Source organism: Malus sylvestris, chromosome 6 (genome assembly GCF_916048215.2).
Source record: "Malus sylvestris chromosome 6, drMalSylv7.2, whole genome shotgun sequence".
Lineage (NCBI taxonomy): Eukaryota > Viridiplantae > Streptophyta > Magnoliopsida > Rosales > Rosaceae > Malus > Malus sylvestris.
The window spans coordinates 32,230,367-32,245,074 of NC_062265.1; the positions used below are offsets into that span (position 1 = coordinate 32,230,367).

The following is a 14,708-nucleotide window of genomic DNA, read 5'->3' on the forward strand; positions in this document are numbered from 1 at the left end:
ACTCGGACTTTTGAGTTCAATTTGACCGAGAAATGGAATTTCGTGTTCAGTTAGTATTGATATGAGATCTCCGAGTGGCATTATTGGCAAGGTTGGGTTTTAATCATTTTTAATTTAATGAAAAATATGAATTTCTAGATCTGGAAACATGAATTGTGGCGTAAAAGCACAAAATATATCGGAGATAATCCCCGGAAAATGGATATTGATTAGAACGGTGTAACGTGAGATGGTATTTTCTTGCTTTCGTTGTGATTCCTGATTACTTTTTGGTTGGTATTGCTTTGTGTTCACAGAACCGAGCGCAATGGCATTATAGGATTCATATAGCCGGGAAAATGATTTGTTGTTGTATTGCTTTGTGTTAGTTTCATTCGTTGTTATTTAATTGGTTGAGAAAATGTGTGCAGTATCCATTCATTCGAGGCGAGGAAGATGGGTCGTGGAGTCAGCAGCGGAGGTGGAGAGAGTTCTTTGGGCTACCTGTTTGGGGGTGGAGAAGAAACTCAGACTCCTGCCCCGAAAAAGGTTACAGCTCCTCAGAACCAAGCCCCGGTTCCAACCACTGAATCACCTGCTCAGAAGCCTACTGCTTCCGCACCACCTGCAGAAGTCAATAAGGAGATTCCTGCTGGCGTTCCAGGGAACACCTCAAACAACTATTTCCGAGCTGATGGCCAGAACTGCGGGAACTTCATCACAGTATGATCTTTATTCATAGTCATGTTTTGCTCTAAATCATATGTCAATGCATGAAATTTTATAAATTGTGGCAAACAATATGCTTCCTTACACTAACTATTAGGGCTATGATCTGAACGAAAGGTAGAACAAGCACATTGATGCTAATTAAGAATTCTGTCTCCATTTCGGTAGAAATTTATTCGCCTACATTTTTGTTTCCCTCGTGAATAGGTTGTTCGCAGTCTGTAATTCGCAGATCTGCATACTTTCTGATGTTAGAAAGGAAGTTTAAATGCTCTTTATCTTACTTTTACTACCCCCTTAAGTTTTGGTATTCACGGTTTCAAAAATTTGGTTGACAGGATCGCCCATCAACAAAAGTGCACGCAGCTCCGGGTGGTGGATCATCCCTAGACTACCTGTTTGGAGCTGGTGGTGGTGGCGGCAAGTGAAACCTCACGCCGCTAAAGTTGGAATCGTCAGTTTGGCGGGGATTTGGACCCTCTGGATGATTTCTCCTGTAACATTCTAGCACTTCCTGTGGCAGAGATTTGTTGGGTTTAAGCTTTTATGCTGCTAAAACTTTTGAGTTAAGTTGGCCGATAATATAATCGTTCCCAATTGCACTACATGTTATACAAGTTTCTTAGATTCTATTTGGAAGGAAAGAAGCACACGAGATGTGTCACATCCCGGCTCGGGTCCACCACATCTCGGGCCCGTTTTACCATCGTAGCACGATATTATCCGTTTTGAACTTACCATTCTCTCACGGTTTTGTTTTTGGAAACTCACAAGCAACTTTTGAGAACTCACGAGCAACTTCCCAGTGGGTCACTCATCCTGGAAGTGCTTAGGCCTCCTTCTCACTTAACTTCGGAGTTCATACAAAATCCGAAACCAGTGAGCTCCTAAAAGGTATCGTGCTAGATAGGGATGTAAATATACATTTAAGGATCACTCCTTTAGACGATGTGGGATGTCACAAGATGCGTCCCTCCATTTTTGTGCTCAAAATTTGTACAGGGTTCTTGAAAAACACCTCCGGGACGAACATTTTTTCTCCCTACTCTTTCGTATTGGGTGAGATCATATGGGGTAAATTCATGTCCCAAATAAGTACAAATATAAAACCAGAGAAAATTATCCAGGTAACTAATTTCCATCTAACGGAGACTGTAAACAATAACAAGGAAAGTAAAATTTAAGCTAAATTTTCACATCTCAAGGAGATTAAACCTAAAAGAGTTGCCCAACTTCTTATAAGCAAAAACCGCCTCTTTTTTCCCCTTTCAATTGGGAGAAGGGCCTAACTGAGAATTCGCCGGAGTTTTGATGAGCGCTATAAACTAGAGTTTTTGACCTACGACTGTTATAGGAGGTTTGCAGATAACACCGGTAGGAAAATTCTGTATCTCCCGTCGTAGGCATCTAAGATCTCCTTCACATGATGAATGTACAGATAGCCGGTGGCTTTTCATTTCTGGTTATGTTCAGAAGCTATCCTCAACCAAACTCTTTCAAATGGATGCTGCGTCGTTCTGTCCATCCGGTGTTAGTTTCCCGTCACCTGCCAGCAGAACATTAGACGGCCAAGTTAGGTCATCAGAAGATCAGTAAGAGACGATGGTACAGGTTGCTTTAGCAATTGGCATAACTTGTTGCAGTAAGCATAAGCATTTGCGTACAATGCTAATGAACCTGTAGCAAACCAAATACGTCATAAATCTCATTACATTCCTACCTTGGTTTAGGGATGAAGCAGCAGCGGAATTAGCTGAGGCAGACAAACTTTCCTTTGTAACTTCAGAGTTGAAATTTGGTGCATCAGTTGTCCTATGAGTCCTGATGTCTCCCAGAACTTCAGAGTTGGAGTTTGGAGCATCATTGGTCTGATTTTTACTCAGATTCAAAGGAACCACTGACAGAACCACTGACTGCTCAGGGTTTCCAGTATCCTGCATAAGAGTCCAGGGGTTTAGGTCGAAAATATATCCTACAACAGATAGCATTCAGTGTGCACAGGACAAACAAGGGAAAGAAGGATCAGACCTTATGCAAGTGAGAAGCGGCCGAATATGCTTGATTGTTTGAAATGGAAGCTGCAGCGGCTTCTGTCTGTTCATGAGATATGGGCGCCTTTCCATGAACATTATCCGTCGGATCTATTATTTCTTGCCTGATGCCTCTAGAAGTTTTTGAGTTGCTGCTGTAATCACCATTTGACATCAAACCACCAGCTTCACCGGCAGTCCGCTTCCTGATAAGCGATTTACATGATCAAAGTTGAATTAAAATATTCTAGGAAAACGCAGTATAGTGATTGATATTCAAGTATAAAAGTAATATTCCTCAGCAAAACACACACACAGAGATCACCAAATTCTTACCTGCTGGAACTAGGAATATCAACGTTAAACCCTGGCTGGTTGGGAAACACTATACCACGAAGAAGCTTTCCGTCCATAACAGTTTCAATTGCATATCCATCAGCAAGTTTGTCAGTAACCTTTCCAACAAATGTCTTCTTCCCCGAATCAAGCTCAGATTGATTCAATGGGATATCCTGTCTGCCTGCAGCTATAGCACAAGATCATTTGTAAAAGACATCAAAATCCCTCCTCAAAGTACATATTCAACCAGTGATTTTTTTCTTTTTTGTTTCGGTTACATTTTTTTTTTCCATTTTTCTGTTTGCTGAATACATTAACTTGGTCACAATGACTGCTTTCATTAAAATTATGAAATTTGTATTCAAGAAGAATATTGGATGGTGACAAAAAAAAAAAAAAAAAAAAAGGAAAAGAGTGAGCGAGAACTTCCTAGGGTTAGACAGCTTTCCCTGCCTCTAAATAACTTAGGAGTTTGCAAATTTGAAAAAAAAAAAGGTAAATTTTGATGCATAAAAAAAAATGAAAAACAGGACACTTTATCTTAGTAAATATCACTTACATGGTTGGTCATATGGAACTGGCATGGGTTGGCTCATATCAGCACTAGTTCCAACCGGACCAAGAGCTCTGTCGTGAACAGAGGCGAGATTTTGCTCTTGGCACTTTAGCTTCAACTGCTTCCTCAGCGATAATTTCTCTAGCTTCCTTTCAAGTCCTAAAATTAGAAAATATATCAGGCCGGTAAGACTCTCAGATTCCATACACATGAAATTTTACCCTAATTAGACTATATTGATACTTCGGGGAGGCGGTGGTGGGGGGATTGGAAAGATGATACTTAACCTGTGTTTAGGTAAAACATATCATCCAGTGCCTCAAGACCTTTATTGCAACCACCAATAAATACAAGAACACCTCCCTTGACAGGATCCAAACAGTCCCCAGCAACAGAAAATCTAGCAGAAGGCCCATCACCAGCAGTTAGCACCTTGGTCCACACAGCAGTATCTGCACCACAGTTAAGATAGAGTGGGTATCTAAGGATACAATTCCATAAAAATTAGAGCAACGGAAAGAACATAAAGTACATGTAACCAAAGGTGGATGGACAAGAAGGTTGAGAAGCTTCAAACAAGCCATAAAAGTAAATAGCCAAAGGTGAATGTTTTCGAGAATTTCTTGAAACTTACCAACATCAAGCATGTAAAGGTCACCATATAGATTTTGAGAGTCTGTGAACCCCCCAAAAACAAATAAGTTCTTCCCAAAAGCAATAGTACAATGACCCGCTCGGGGTGTCATAAACTGGCCAGTAGTTTTCAGCTCCCTCCAAATTAGAGTATCTAATGAAGTACCATAATACAAGAGTTACAGAAGGTATATATCATATACAATATCCAGAAGCTAGGTACTACTTACTATTGGTATCTAAATTACGTAAAAACTTTAATAAACTTGCAATTGGGCAAAGAAATTTCTGAAAATAATGATACCTGTATCAAGTATATGGACATCAGACAAATAGTAATTGTGCGCATCTTCACCACCCATCACAATTAGTTTGTTCTTCCAAGATGAACAAGTATGGCTATCACGCAGAGATGGTGGGTTGCCTGATGTTGTAGCACGTTTCCATACAAATGTCTCTACAAGATAGGATAAGAAAATGGATTAAACATGTCTTATGTGCTATCTGTATTGATGAGTGACCTAGTTAAGTCGAGTGGTCAGGTTCTAGGTAAATGTAGACCCCCAAGGCAATTAAAAACTGAATGTGATGTCCTACACCTAGAACACTCCCTCTCGTCTTCCTCCCACTCTAGATTCTAAAAAGAACAAGGTGACAGAGATGACCCTGTGCAATCCTCCCTCTCGTCTTCCTCCCACTCTAGATTCTAAAAAGAACAAGGTGACAGAGATGACCCTGTGCAATCCTATAAACTCACAGCACGACAAGAGAAAGAGGACATGCAAATAAGTTAACTCATAAGATCAATGCGAGTGGTACCATGCAAATGCATAATCATTATATTTTAACAACAAAACTGTTAGCAAGACGCACATAATAGTTATAGACTTTACTAAAGTGAGATATATCAAGCAAATAAACTCGTAAGATCAGTGTGATGTAAATGCACAATTACTGTCAGAAAAAAGTGTGACGAAAGTAGTTCAAACCAATCATCACTTAAGTGATGAATGTACTAACGTTACATGGAAACCTACCTGTATTCAAAATGTAAAGATCATTGAAGTACACTTCATTGTCACTACTAGCATATTTTCCACAGCCACCAAATATAAATAGCCGTTTCCCAACAAGGGCAGCACCATGACCATCTCGTGCCTCTGGTCCTTCACCTCTTAAACTTGGAGATATCCATGTATGTAAAGCTACACAAACATTAAGACCATAAGCGGGCACATTGGTGGTACGCATAGTTCAGAAATCAATAATAAAGAATTTGCTATAACCTTAAAAGGCCGCAGTGTCAATAAGTGTTGAGAATTGAATAAATCTGGTTACGTAGTTCGAAAATCAATAATAACGAATTCGATATAAGCCCTAAATGGTAACAGTGTTAGTAAATGTTGAGAATTGAGTATATCTAGTTTCAACTCTTCGATATACCAATCCAAAATGGATAAGGAAATAAGTCAATTGTCACCCTGGACTTAGAATCGTCTGATTGAATTATTTATTTTCCGAAAAGGAATCATCTGATTGAATTACTTGACCCAAAATAACATATATAAGGGTGAGCATGCTATGTAGTCAAGAAAAGATATCATCGCTAGGGAAAAAGCAAAAATATAAGAGAGAAAGTCACTCACAGGTGTCTAATATATGCAAATCCCCAAGAGGGTTCATCCCATCCGTACCCCCAAAGACGAAGAGATTATCACCAACAGTGGTGCAGCTGTGGCTATCCCTTGGAGTTGGCGGGGTTCCTTTGATCGCTGGCTGGCTCCATGAATGTGTAGCTGCAGTCAGCAGAATAAGAGAACTAACAATCTCAAAAACAATCTCTATATAAAATGCAACAACACACAGAAAAATGCAGAGTGCTAGTAGTTAACATCTACAGGAAAATTTGAAACAAAATTAAAGAGCTCATCGTAGCACTATTCAAATTTTATAACAAAGACAAATAACAAACAGTAAAGATACAAAGAAAACCACCTTGGGATGTTACCAACCACCTAATACTACGCAGGCTCATCAAACGACGGTTTTTAGCTGCCCCAATGTAATCTCTTTTAAAATAAAATAGCAGAAAAAAGCTTATAGCTTGTGTGCCTAAAGTAAAACCAATGAAACCTCTAGCAATCAAAATTCAATAGCATAACCCTATGAAGCATTTACTCAAGAATTGTTGCAGAACAATTAACCCATCACAAAATTTGATTCCAATTTTCCAAAACAAGACCAAATTTTACGAAATTAAACCCTTCAAAACCCTAATTACAAGCCAACTAAAAACCCCTTAAACATTATTCAACATGGTTAGTTACATAAAGATTCAAACTTTTTCCCAGAAAAATCACCAGCAACCAACATTACACAAACCCACATGGAAAAAAAGGGTAAAAACAAAAATTAAACGAATAATCTAGGTAAATTTTTAGCATTTGGGGAAGACCCACCAGTGTCAAAGACGTGAACTTCATTGGTTGGGCAGTTTTCTCTGCCATAGCCACCGATTACATACAGCAACCGCCCTTCGTTGATTGCATTGCAGGTGTGGCCCCACCGCTTCCCGGGGCCATGCACCTCCGCCGCCGCCGCCGCCACTCTTTCTTGCTGCAGGTGAGCTTGCTTGGGCTGCAGCTGCACCCTCTCCCACTTCATTATCTTCTCTGGTTAAACAATTGGGAAGAGATGCCCAATTGGGTTAGAAAAATGGGGCAGTGAAGATGCTGAATTACAGAGAAGAATTTTAATTTTGGGTTTTTTTTTTTTTTGTAATTTGGGTTTTTGTGTTCTGGGATTGAGCTGATTTTATTTTTCGAGTTCATGCAAATAAGGACATTGAATAATTAAAAACAATAAAAGAAAGGGTCCAAATAAGGAGAAATTTTTTATTGTGACTGGAATAAGACTAGTACATCAGTGTTTTTATATAAGTGGTAGAAAATTTTATTTTTTAAATTATTAATTTTTTAAAACACATATATCATCATTTGTATAATAACACGTAATGTATCATCTCGGGTTTCGGTTACATTGAAAAATCTCTCTCAAATAAGATAGAACATATGATTGACATGTTGTACAGAAACTACAACGTGGTTTAATCAACAAGAGTAATTAACCATAAAGTTAGGTCATCTCTAATCGATCTGGCCAGATGGCCGAAAATAATCTAAAATGACACAAAAACGGTCTATAACCAAGGGTTGTGCCAAAGGGCTCGTGGATCCCACCGGGCCAAAAAAAAAGAGAAAATGGCCAACCAGTTGGCCCAAAGGAGCCAACTAGCTAGCCCCAGGCTGGGCCACATATTTGAATCCAACGGTAACTGACATCATGCTGATGTCAGTTACCATTGGATTTGATTTTTATTTTATTTTATTTTCTGGCCAAATTTAAAAACAAAAAAGAATTCTCATTTTTTCCTATAAATACCTAAGTCATTCCTACACCATTTCTCACATTATTTTCACCATTCCATACTATCTCACTTCATTCTATTTCAATTAATCATATTCTATTTTCTTACATCTTTCAATAATTTTCAAATGGACACATCTGCAATGAAAAGTAGGGTTTGGACCCAACGACAATTGTTTACCTCCGACTATCATCCTATAATGGCGGATGATGATGATGATGATGATGATAATTTTAGACTTTAAATTTAAGTTGTTGTAGTTTTTAAATTTAATTTGTAATTTTTAAATTTAAATAATAAATTATGTTTGGACCTATGGCCTTTTGGCCACTCAGTTGGAGATGGTTTTTTATCACATAGCTATGTTTAGCCTATGACCATTTGGCCCATCGGTTGGAGATAGTAAGAAATATGGCCATGCACTATTAATTAAAATATTAATTTCTTGAAAGGCTATAAGGCTAAAACGAGCCATTTGACCATCTTTCGGTTAGAGATGGCCTTAGTTCAGAATGGATACAAAAACTAGTTTTTCTATATAAAAAAATGGTTATATGATGACATGTTACATGTCTTCGTTGCACTTGTGTTCATTACATTTAGACTTAAATTTCAGTATCATTGTTAGTTTGTTGCATAAATTGTGACACCATTTCATTAACAATATAAGTACCAAAGAACCTTCGAGTGCAGGAAACTCAGCTTATAATAGCCTAAATGTGCTAACACACGTGCAAACATGCTTTTCTGAATCTTTATCTTTCTTATCTTTAAGACTTTTGATTAGATTTTTTTGGCAATACTATTTTGCATTATAAATTATATAATCTATTGGGAAGGAGAATCAAACTCAAACGCAAAAGGACGATCATACCGCCCTAGTTAACATGCCAACTCATATTTGCGGAATTGTTATTCTATTTTTGAAGTATTAAAATTTGGGATGTAGGATTTAATTAAACTATTGGTAAATGAAATTGAGTGTGAGATAATAAAGAGAGTACGAGATAAATAAATGAAGAACTAGTTATTTTGTATTTTTATTAATATATGTTTTATAAAAGATAAATTTTTGAATGAAAGATAAATAATGTAAGTGGAAATCTTCTTTTAGAATATTTTGAAAACTTTATTTCCATATGTAAGGACAGATGGGCAATTTGATGAAACATTCAAACTTCTATAAATTGCCCTTTCTTATTAAATTAATAAGGGCTAAATAGTAATTAAATATATTTAAACGACTTTAAGTTAAAATTAAAAATGCCACGGAATGGGTGTTTTCATGGGTTGCTTCATTTCCTTTTCAAAATATTTTTTTTAATATTCGTAAAAAGAAATTTTTAATAAAAAATATAAAGTAATTTTCTAAATTAATTTTTAATTTTTAAACTTAACATAAAAAGGGCAATTGTGTGTGGCCTGGGCCAAATTTTTGTGCTAAATACATTTGTTTGGAATTGTTTATTTTTATGATAAAATAATATTAAAAAAATAATATTAAATTATATGCAAATCTTTGAGAGGGTTCGTATCATCGGTACCTCTAGAGGCGAAGAGATTATCATCACCAGTGGTGCAGTTGTGGTTGTCCCTTGGAGTTTGAAGGGTGTCTCCGGTCACCGGCGTTGGCTGCCTCCATGAATGCGTAACTGGTGCGGTGCCTCTTACCACCGGCGTTGACTGTCTTCTTGAATGTGTTCGTCGTTGTACGAAGATATTATCACCAGCCGTGGTGCAGTTGTGGCTATCCCTTGGAGTTGGTAGGGCCCCTCTGATCACCGGCGACGGCTGCCTCCATGAACTTGCAGCTGGTACGGTGTCTCTGATCACTGGCGCCGACTGCCTCCTTGAATGTGTTTGTTGTACGAAGAGATTATCACCAACAGTGGTGCTGCTGTGGATGTCCCCTGGAGTTGGTACGGTACCTCTCATCCCTGGCGCCGGTTGCCTCCATGAACCTCTGATCACAGGCGCCGGCTGTCTTAATGAATGTGTTTGATTTACGAAGAGATTATCACCAGCAGTGGTGCAGTTGTGATTGTCCCTTGGAATTGGTAAGTTGGCTCTGATAAAGGGTGACGGTTGCCTCCATGAAACTGCAATCAACAATTCAGAATAAGCAAATTAATAATCTCAAAAATTAAACAATCTCTATAACATGCATTAATACACAGACATGAAAAATAAATAACTCACTCAAAGCAGTGTTCGAAATTGTATAACAAACAACAAATATTCAGTAGAACGATATCTTAGTGCTTTACTTAGTTGTTAGAAGCGAAAAAAATCGGGCGCATAATAATGCATAGCATGATTGTTTTCTGGTACTATGTTGAAGTGTCATATGATACCCGATGAAACCCTCTAAAATCAAAACTCAACAGCTTACCCTAGCTACCCTATGAAGCCTTTACAAGAATTGTTGCAAAAAGTTAATAATAATACTTGGCTACTCGTGAGATAAGTAAGAATTCCTACTTAAAATTGTTCGTTACTGATTCACAAAACTTTGTGTTTATGATTAAAACCATTTATATTATAAATTACTAGATCGCCTTGAAAAAATTCAATTAAAACTAAGGTTGTTTAGTCATCGAACTATATAAATTAAAACAAATGAATGGTAAAAATATTACGAATTGTCTATGTATTTGCTACAATTGATTGACTAAACGATCTTAATTTTAGTTCATTTTTAATTGTCAGAGATGATTTTTACAAAATGATCTATAATATAAACGGTACTCTGTGATTCGAACACACAAAATTTTGAGTAAGAGTTCATACTCATCCTTGATTAGCCAATCATTGTTCGAAAGAAAAACTTCACCAAAAAAAAAGAGCACGGTTCGAAAATCAACCCATCACATCGGTTGATTCCAATTTTTCCAAACAAGATGAACCATGAGTTTACCAAAGGGGTATGCATCCAAACATCCATTTTTACTTCTCAAACACCTTCTTAATTTCTAGTCGTCGGATTGAGTGAATTGAAGAAGATCAAATGACATAAATTAATAAGGAGTGTATGAAAAGTAAAAAGGGATGTGTGGATATCACACCCCTTTACCAAATTAAACCCACCCTAGCTACTTACAAGCCCGCAGAACCCCCCTTGAAAATTAATCAACATGAATAATCACAAAAGGATTCAAACATTTCCCCCAGAAAACTCACAACCAACCCTGCAAACCAAGGTTACCACTAAAGAAAATAAAAAACAGAAAAATCAAACAAAAAATCAAGGGATTTATTTATTTATTATTATTATTATTTTTCGGATTTTGCAAAGACGTGAACTGGTTGGTCTGTCTGGTAGTTATCTCTGCCATAGCCACCGAACACATACAGCACCTACCTTCTCTGACAGAATTGCTAGTCTCACCCCGCCAGTTCCCGGACCCAGATGCCTCCGCCGCCGCCGCTTCTTCTTCTTCTTGTTGCCAGCCAGCTTGTCTGGGCACCAGCTGCACAATTTCGTACCTCATTTTTTTTCTACAATTCTGAAGAGACGCCCAGTTGGGGTAGAAAAATGGGAGCGAAAGATTGTGAATTACAGAGAATGGGTTATTGTGTTCTGGGATTGAGCAGATCTTATATTTGGAGTTCATGCAAATAAGGACAATTAATAATTAAAAAATTAATAGAAAGGGTCCAAATAAGAGAGAGAAAATATGTTTTTTCACCTTTTTTTTTTAATGAAAGAGATAAAATAAGTTTACGTAGGTGATTTTATTTAAAAAGTTAAAAATATAATAAAATGATATACACTACATTAAACTTCAACAAAATTTGCATTCTCATATTTATAAAAATAAGTTTTGTTTTCTTTTAGTGAAAAAAAAAAGTTTAAAATAGCACGTCGCATGTCAGAACTCCCCATGATTTTGATTTAGACGTACTTATACGGAAGTTATAGTGCGATTTAATCAATAAAAGGTAACTAACCGTACAATTAGTTTTGAATGAATACAGTATTAGTTTCACTTAAACAAATTTGGTGGTTATATGATGACACGCTGCGTGTTTTCACTTCAGTTGTGTTCCATACAGTTGGACTTCAGTATCTATATCGTTAGATTGTTATGTACGTTGTTTCATACAAATGTATAGAGTAAATTATAGATATGGTCCATTAACTTTAATTCAATTGGAGCAATGGTCCTTCAACTAAAAATTCATTACCATTAGTCCATCAACTCATCAAAACGTGTAGCTATATATAGTCCCTCAACTAAAAATTCACTACCATTGGTCCCTCAACTTTAATTCAAATAGAGAAATGGTCCCTTAACTTTAACCCAATTGTATTAATGGTCATTTCAACATAACTCATTTTGACAAAAATTTTGACGTAGTTAACGAAAATGACCATAATTACACACTTTGATGAGTTGAGGGACCCTAATTATATAAATGGTTATTCCAACATAACTTATTTTGATAAAATTTTGACGGAATTGATGTAAAGAACTATAACTACACATTTTGAGTTGAGATACCAATGGTAATGAATTTTTAGTTGAGGGATCATTACTCCAATTTGATTAAAGTTGAAAGACCATTGTTACAATTTATTCAAATGTATAAGTACACGAAGCACCTTCGCGTGCAAGAAACTCAATTCATATTTAAAAACAACAACCTTTTCGCGCGCTAACGCGGGCATGGATAGTATTCCTTTTACTTTTTGCACACAGGTTAACACACATGCAAACATGTTTATTCTATCGTGAATCCTTTGTTATATTTCTTACCATTAAAACTTGTTATTCAATTAATTTCTTTGGCAATATGATATTACAGTCTAAATTGTAATAATTTATTGAGAGGTGATTCAAATATGAATGCAAAAGGATTAGCACATTGCCCTAGTCAATAAACTTAACTCATATCTAGAGAATCGTTATACGATTTTTGAATTACCAAAGTTAGGGATGTAGGGTTTAGTTGAACTATTGGTAATCGATGGAGAGAATGGAGATAAATAAATGAATAACTAGTTTAAAAGGTGATGCTACATTTATCATATTTATGCACTAAATGATGTGGCACATTCTATACTTTATAGATTTTTATTACAATTATTAGTCAATTTCCAATTTAGATTAAAGTACAAATTTAATTTGTGACATATCATTTAGTGTACAAATTCAGTGCACACAACATTAAATTAGGTAGTTTGAAATATGGTTTTTTAAAATGAAAGATAAAACTCATAAAAAATGAAGGATAAATACTGTAAACTGAGATCTTTTTAATATTTTTAAAAAATTTATGGTAAATAAGTTTGTTTGGAATATTTTATTTTTAGGTAAAATACTAAATACATTTTTTGGATATTTAAAACTTTTATGGTAAAATATATATTTTGGTATTTTTAATTTTTATGGTAAAATATTAAATACGTTTGTTTTGGAATAGAGGGGCTAATTACTATATAATCCTGTTTTAGTAACGGATATTAGAGATTGTAAAAACATGCATGTGGGCACCACTTTCATCAAAAAGAGAGTCTGACCGTTACAGGTTTAGGTGGACTAAAGGTCAATGCTAAATCATCACTAATGACATCCAAAAGCCCAAGAAAAAACGTGAATGTCTGAATGCACTCGAGAAAACTTGCAGAATGAAAATGTTAAGAGAGATTTAGACTTTTGACCACATTCATGTATCATGTGAGGTGGCAAATGAGGTGTGTATGTATGTCAATTAATGAGTTTCCATAGGAGGAAGAGCCTGACCGTTATAGTTATGGTTACAGGCCTAGGTGGACTAAAAGTCAATACCAGATCGTCACTGATGACACCCAAAGCCCAAGAAAAAACGTGAATGTCTGTATATAAGTACTTGAGAAAAATTTCAAAATTAAAATGTTAGGGAGATTTCAATTTTTGACCACATTCATGTACTATGTGATGTGGCAAATGAGGTGTATATACCGTGTCAATTAATGAGTTTCCATAGAAGGAAAAGTCCGACTGTTATAGCTATGGTTACAAGCCTAAGTGGACTAAAAGTCAATGCCAAATTGTCATTGATGACACCCAAGGCCCAAAAAAAATTGTGAATGTATATTAGTACTCGAGAAAAATTGGAAAAAAAAAATTGCTAAAGAGATCACAAACTTTTACCACATTCATGTACCACGTGATATGACAAGTGATTAGTATATGTCATATCAATTAATGAGTTTATCTCATTAAAAAAAAAATAAAATAAAAAAAAAAAAAAATATATATATATATATATTTATCTCATTGGATATTGCCATATTGACTATATTTGTCAATTGCCATGTCACATGGTACATAAATGTGATAAGAAAATGTGGTTTTTCTAACATTACTCATCGCAAATTTGTTTTATTTAGAGGGAAAATGCTTGGGAGACCATTTTTTAGACTATATGGTATAAAATACATGATATGACAATTGATGGTTAGACTATTTTTTTAATGATTTAAAGAAAGAATCCAACCATCAACCATCAAATAATGTGGTCCGCAAAATATGATCTAAAATATGGTAAAAAAAAAAGCCTATCTAGCATCACCTAATTTAAAAGTATATTAATGCGACACCTTCAAGATGGATTACTTATGGGATTGGGCCTTTCGGCCCACCTCTTGGCCCACGTACAAAAAAGCTCACTCGTGCCCATTCCCATGCATTCCGTGCATTATGCTTTAGGATACGCGCTTAATGACTACCAGGTGTAAGTACGTCTTTCTCATAACAATTGACCATAAAGAATGTAAATGCACAACCTCGAAAAATCTTAGGTCAAGTCATCTGATCACGTGAATGGTCCGACCAACCTAACAAAGACAACAGAACCTGATTTAAATTCCAACTCACATACCAATAGTACCATAGAGAAATATATTCAATTTGTACAAGTATAATAGCTTCTTTTTTTTTCACAAGAAAGATCCTCAAATGTGCTCGAATCATCAGAATTTTCACATTTGATGGGATTTAGAAAAGTTCAGAACATCTACTACGAGTTG

General features: G+C 36.0%; 3 protein-coding genes across 4 annotated transcripts; 1 reads left to right on the forward strand and 2 right to left on the reverse strand.

Moving 5' to 3' along the window:
- The first annotated feature begins 68 nt into the window (after window positions 1-68).
- On the forward strand, window positions 69-1,313 carry LOC126626707 (protein SPIRAL1-like 3). Its single transcript, XM_050296098.1, has 3 exons — window positions 69-91; window positions 411-702; window positions 1,047-1,313. Exons 2-3 carry the CDS (start codon window positions 436-438, stop codon window positions 1,134-1,136), a joined length of 357 nt encoding a protein of 118 aa, XP_050152055.1. The 5' UTR covers window positions 69-91; window positions 411-435; the 3' UTR covers window positions 1,137-1,313.
- Window positions 1,314-1,827: 514 nt separating this feature from the next.
- LOC126626705 (uncharacterized) lies at window positions 1,828-7,086 on the reverse strand. 2 transcript variants are annotated; one of them, XM_050296097.1, is made up of 11 exons: window positions 6,726-7,086; window positions 5,913-6,062; window positions 5,304-5,471; window positions 4,571-4,723; window positions 4,268-4,420; window positions 3,921-4,085; window positions 3,637-3,792; window positions 3,075-3,258; window positions 2,737-2,944; window positions 2,429-2,642; window positions 1,828-2,254 (listed from the first exon to the last, which is right to left on the reverse strand). In XM_050296097.1, the coding sequence occupies exons 1-11, from the start codon at window positions 6,928-6,930 to the stop codon at window positions 2,205-2,207; spliced, it is 1,806 nt and encodes a 601-aa protein (XP_050152054.1). In that variant the 5' UTR covers window positions 6,931-7,086; the 3' UTR covers window positions 1,828-2,204. The 2 variants fall into 2 exon arrangements, with proteins under 2 accessions (XP_050152054.1, XP_050152053.1); XM_050296096.1 differs by having other exon boundaries at window positions 3,075-3,264; window positions 6,726-7,085.
- Window positions 7,087-9,193: 2,107 nt separating this feature from the next.
- On the reverse strand, window positions 9,194-11,184 carry LOC126625631 (uncharacterized). Its single transcript, XM_050294670.1, has 2 exons — window positions 11,055-11,184; window positions 9,194-9,792 (listed from the first exon to the last, which is right to left on the reverse strand). Exons 1-2 carry the CDS (start codon window positions 11,182-11,184, stop codon window positions 9,194-9,196), a joined length of 729 nt encoding a protein of 242 aa, XP_050150627.1.
- Between the last annotated feature and the right edge of the window lie 3,524 nt (window positions 11,185-14,708).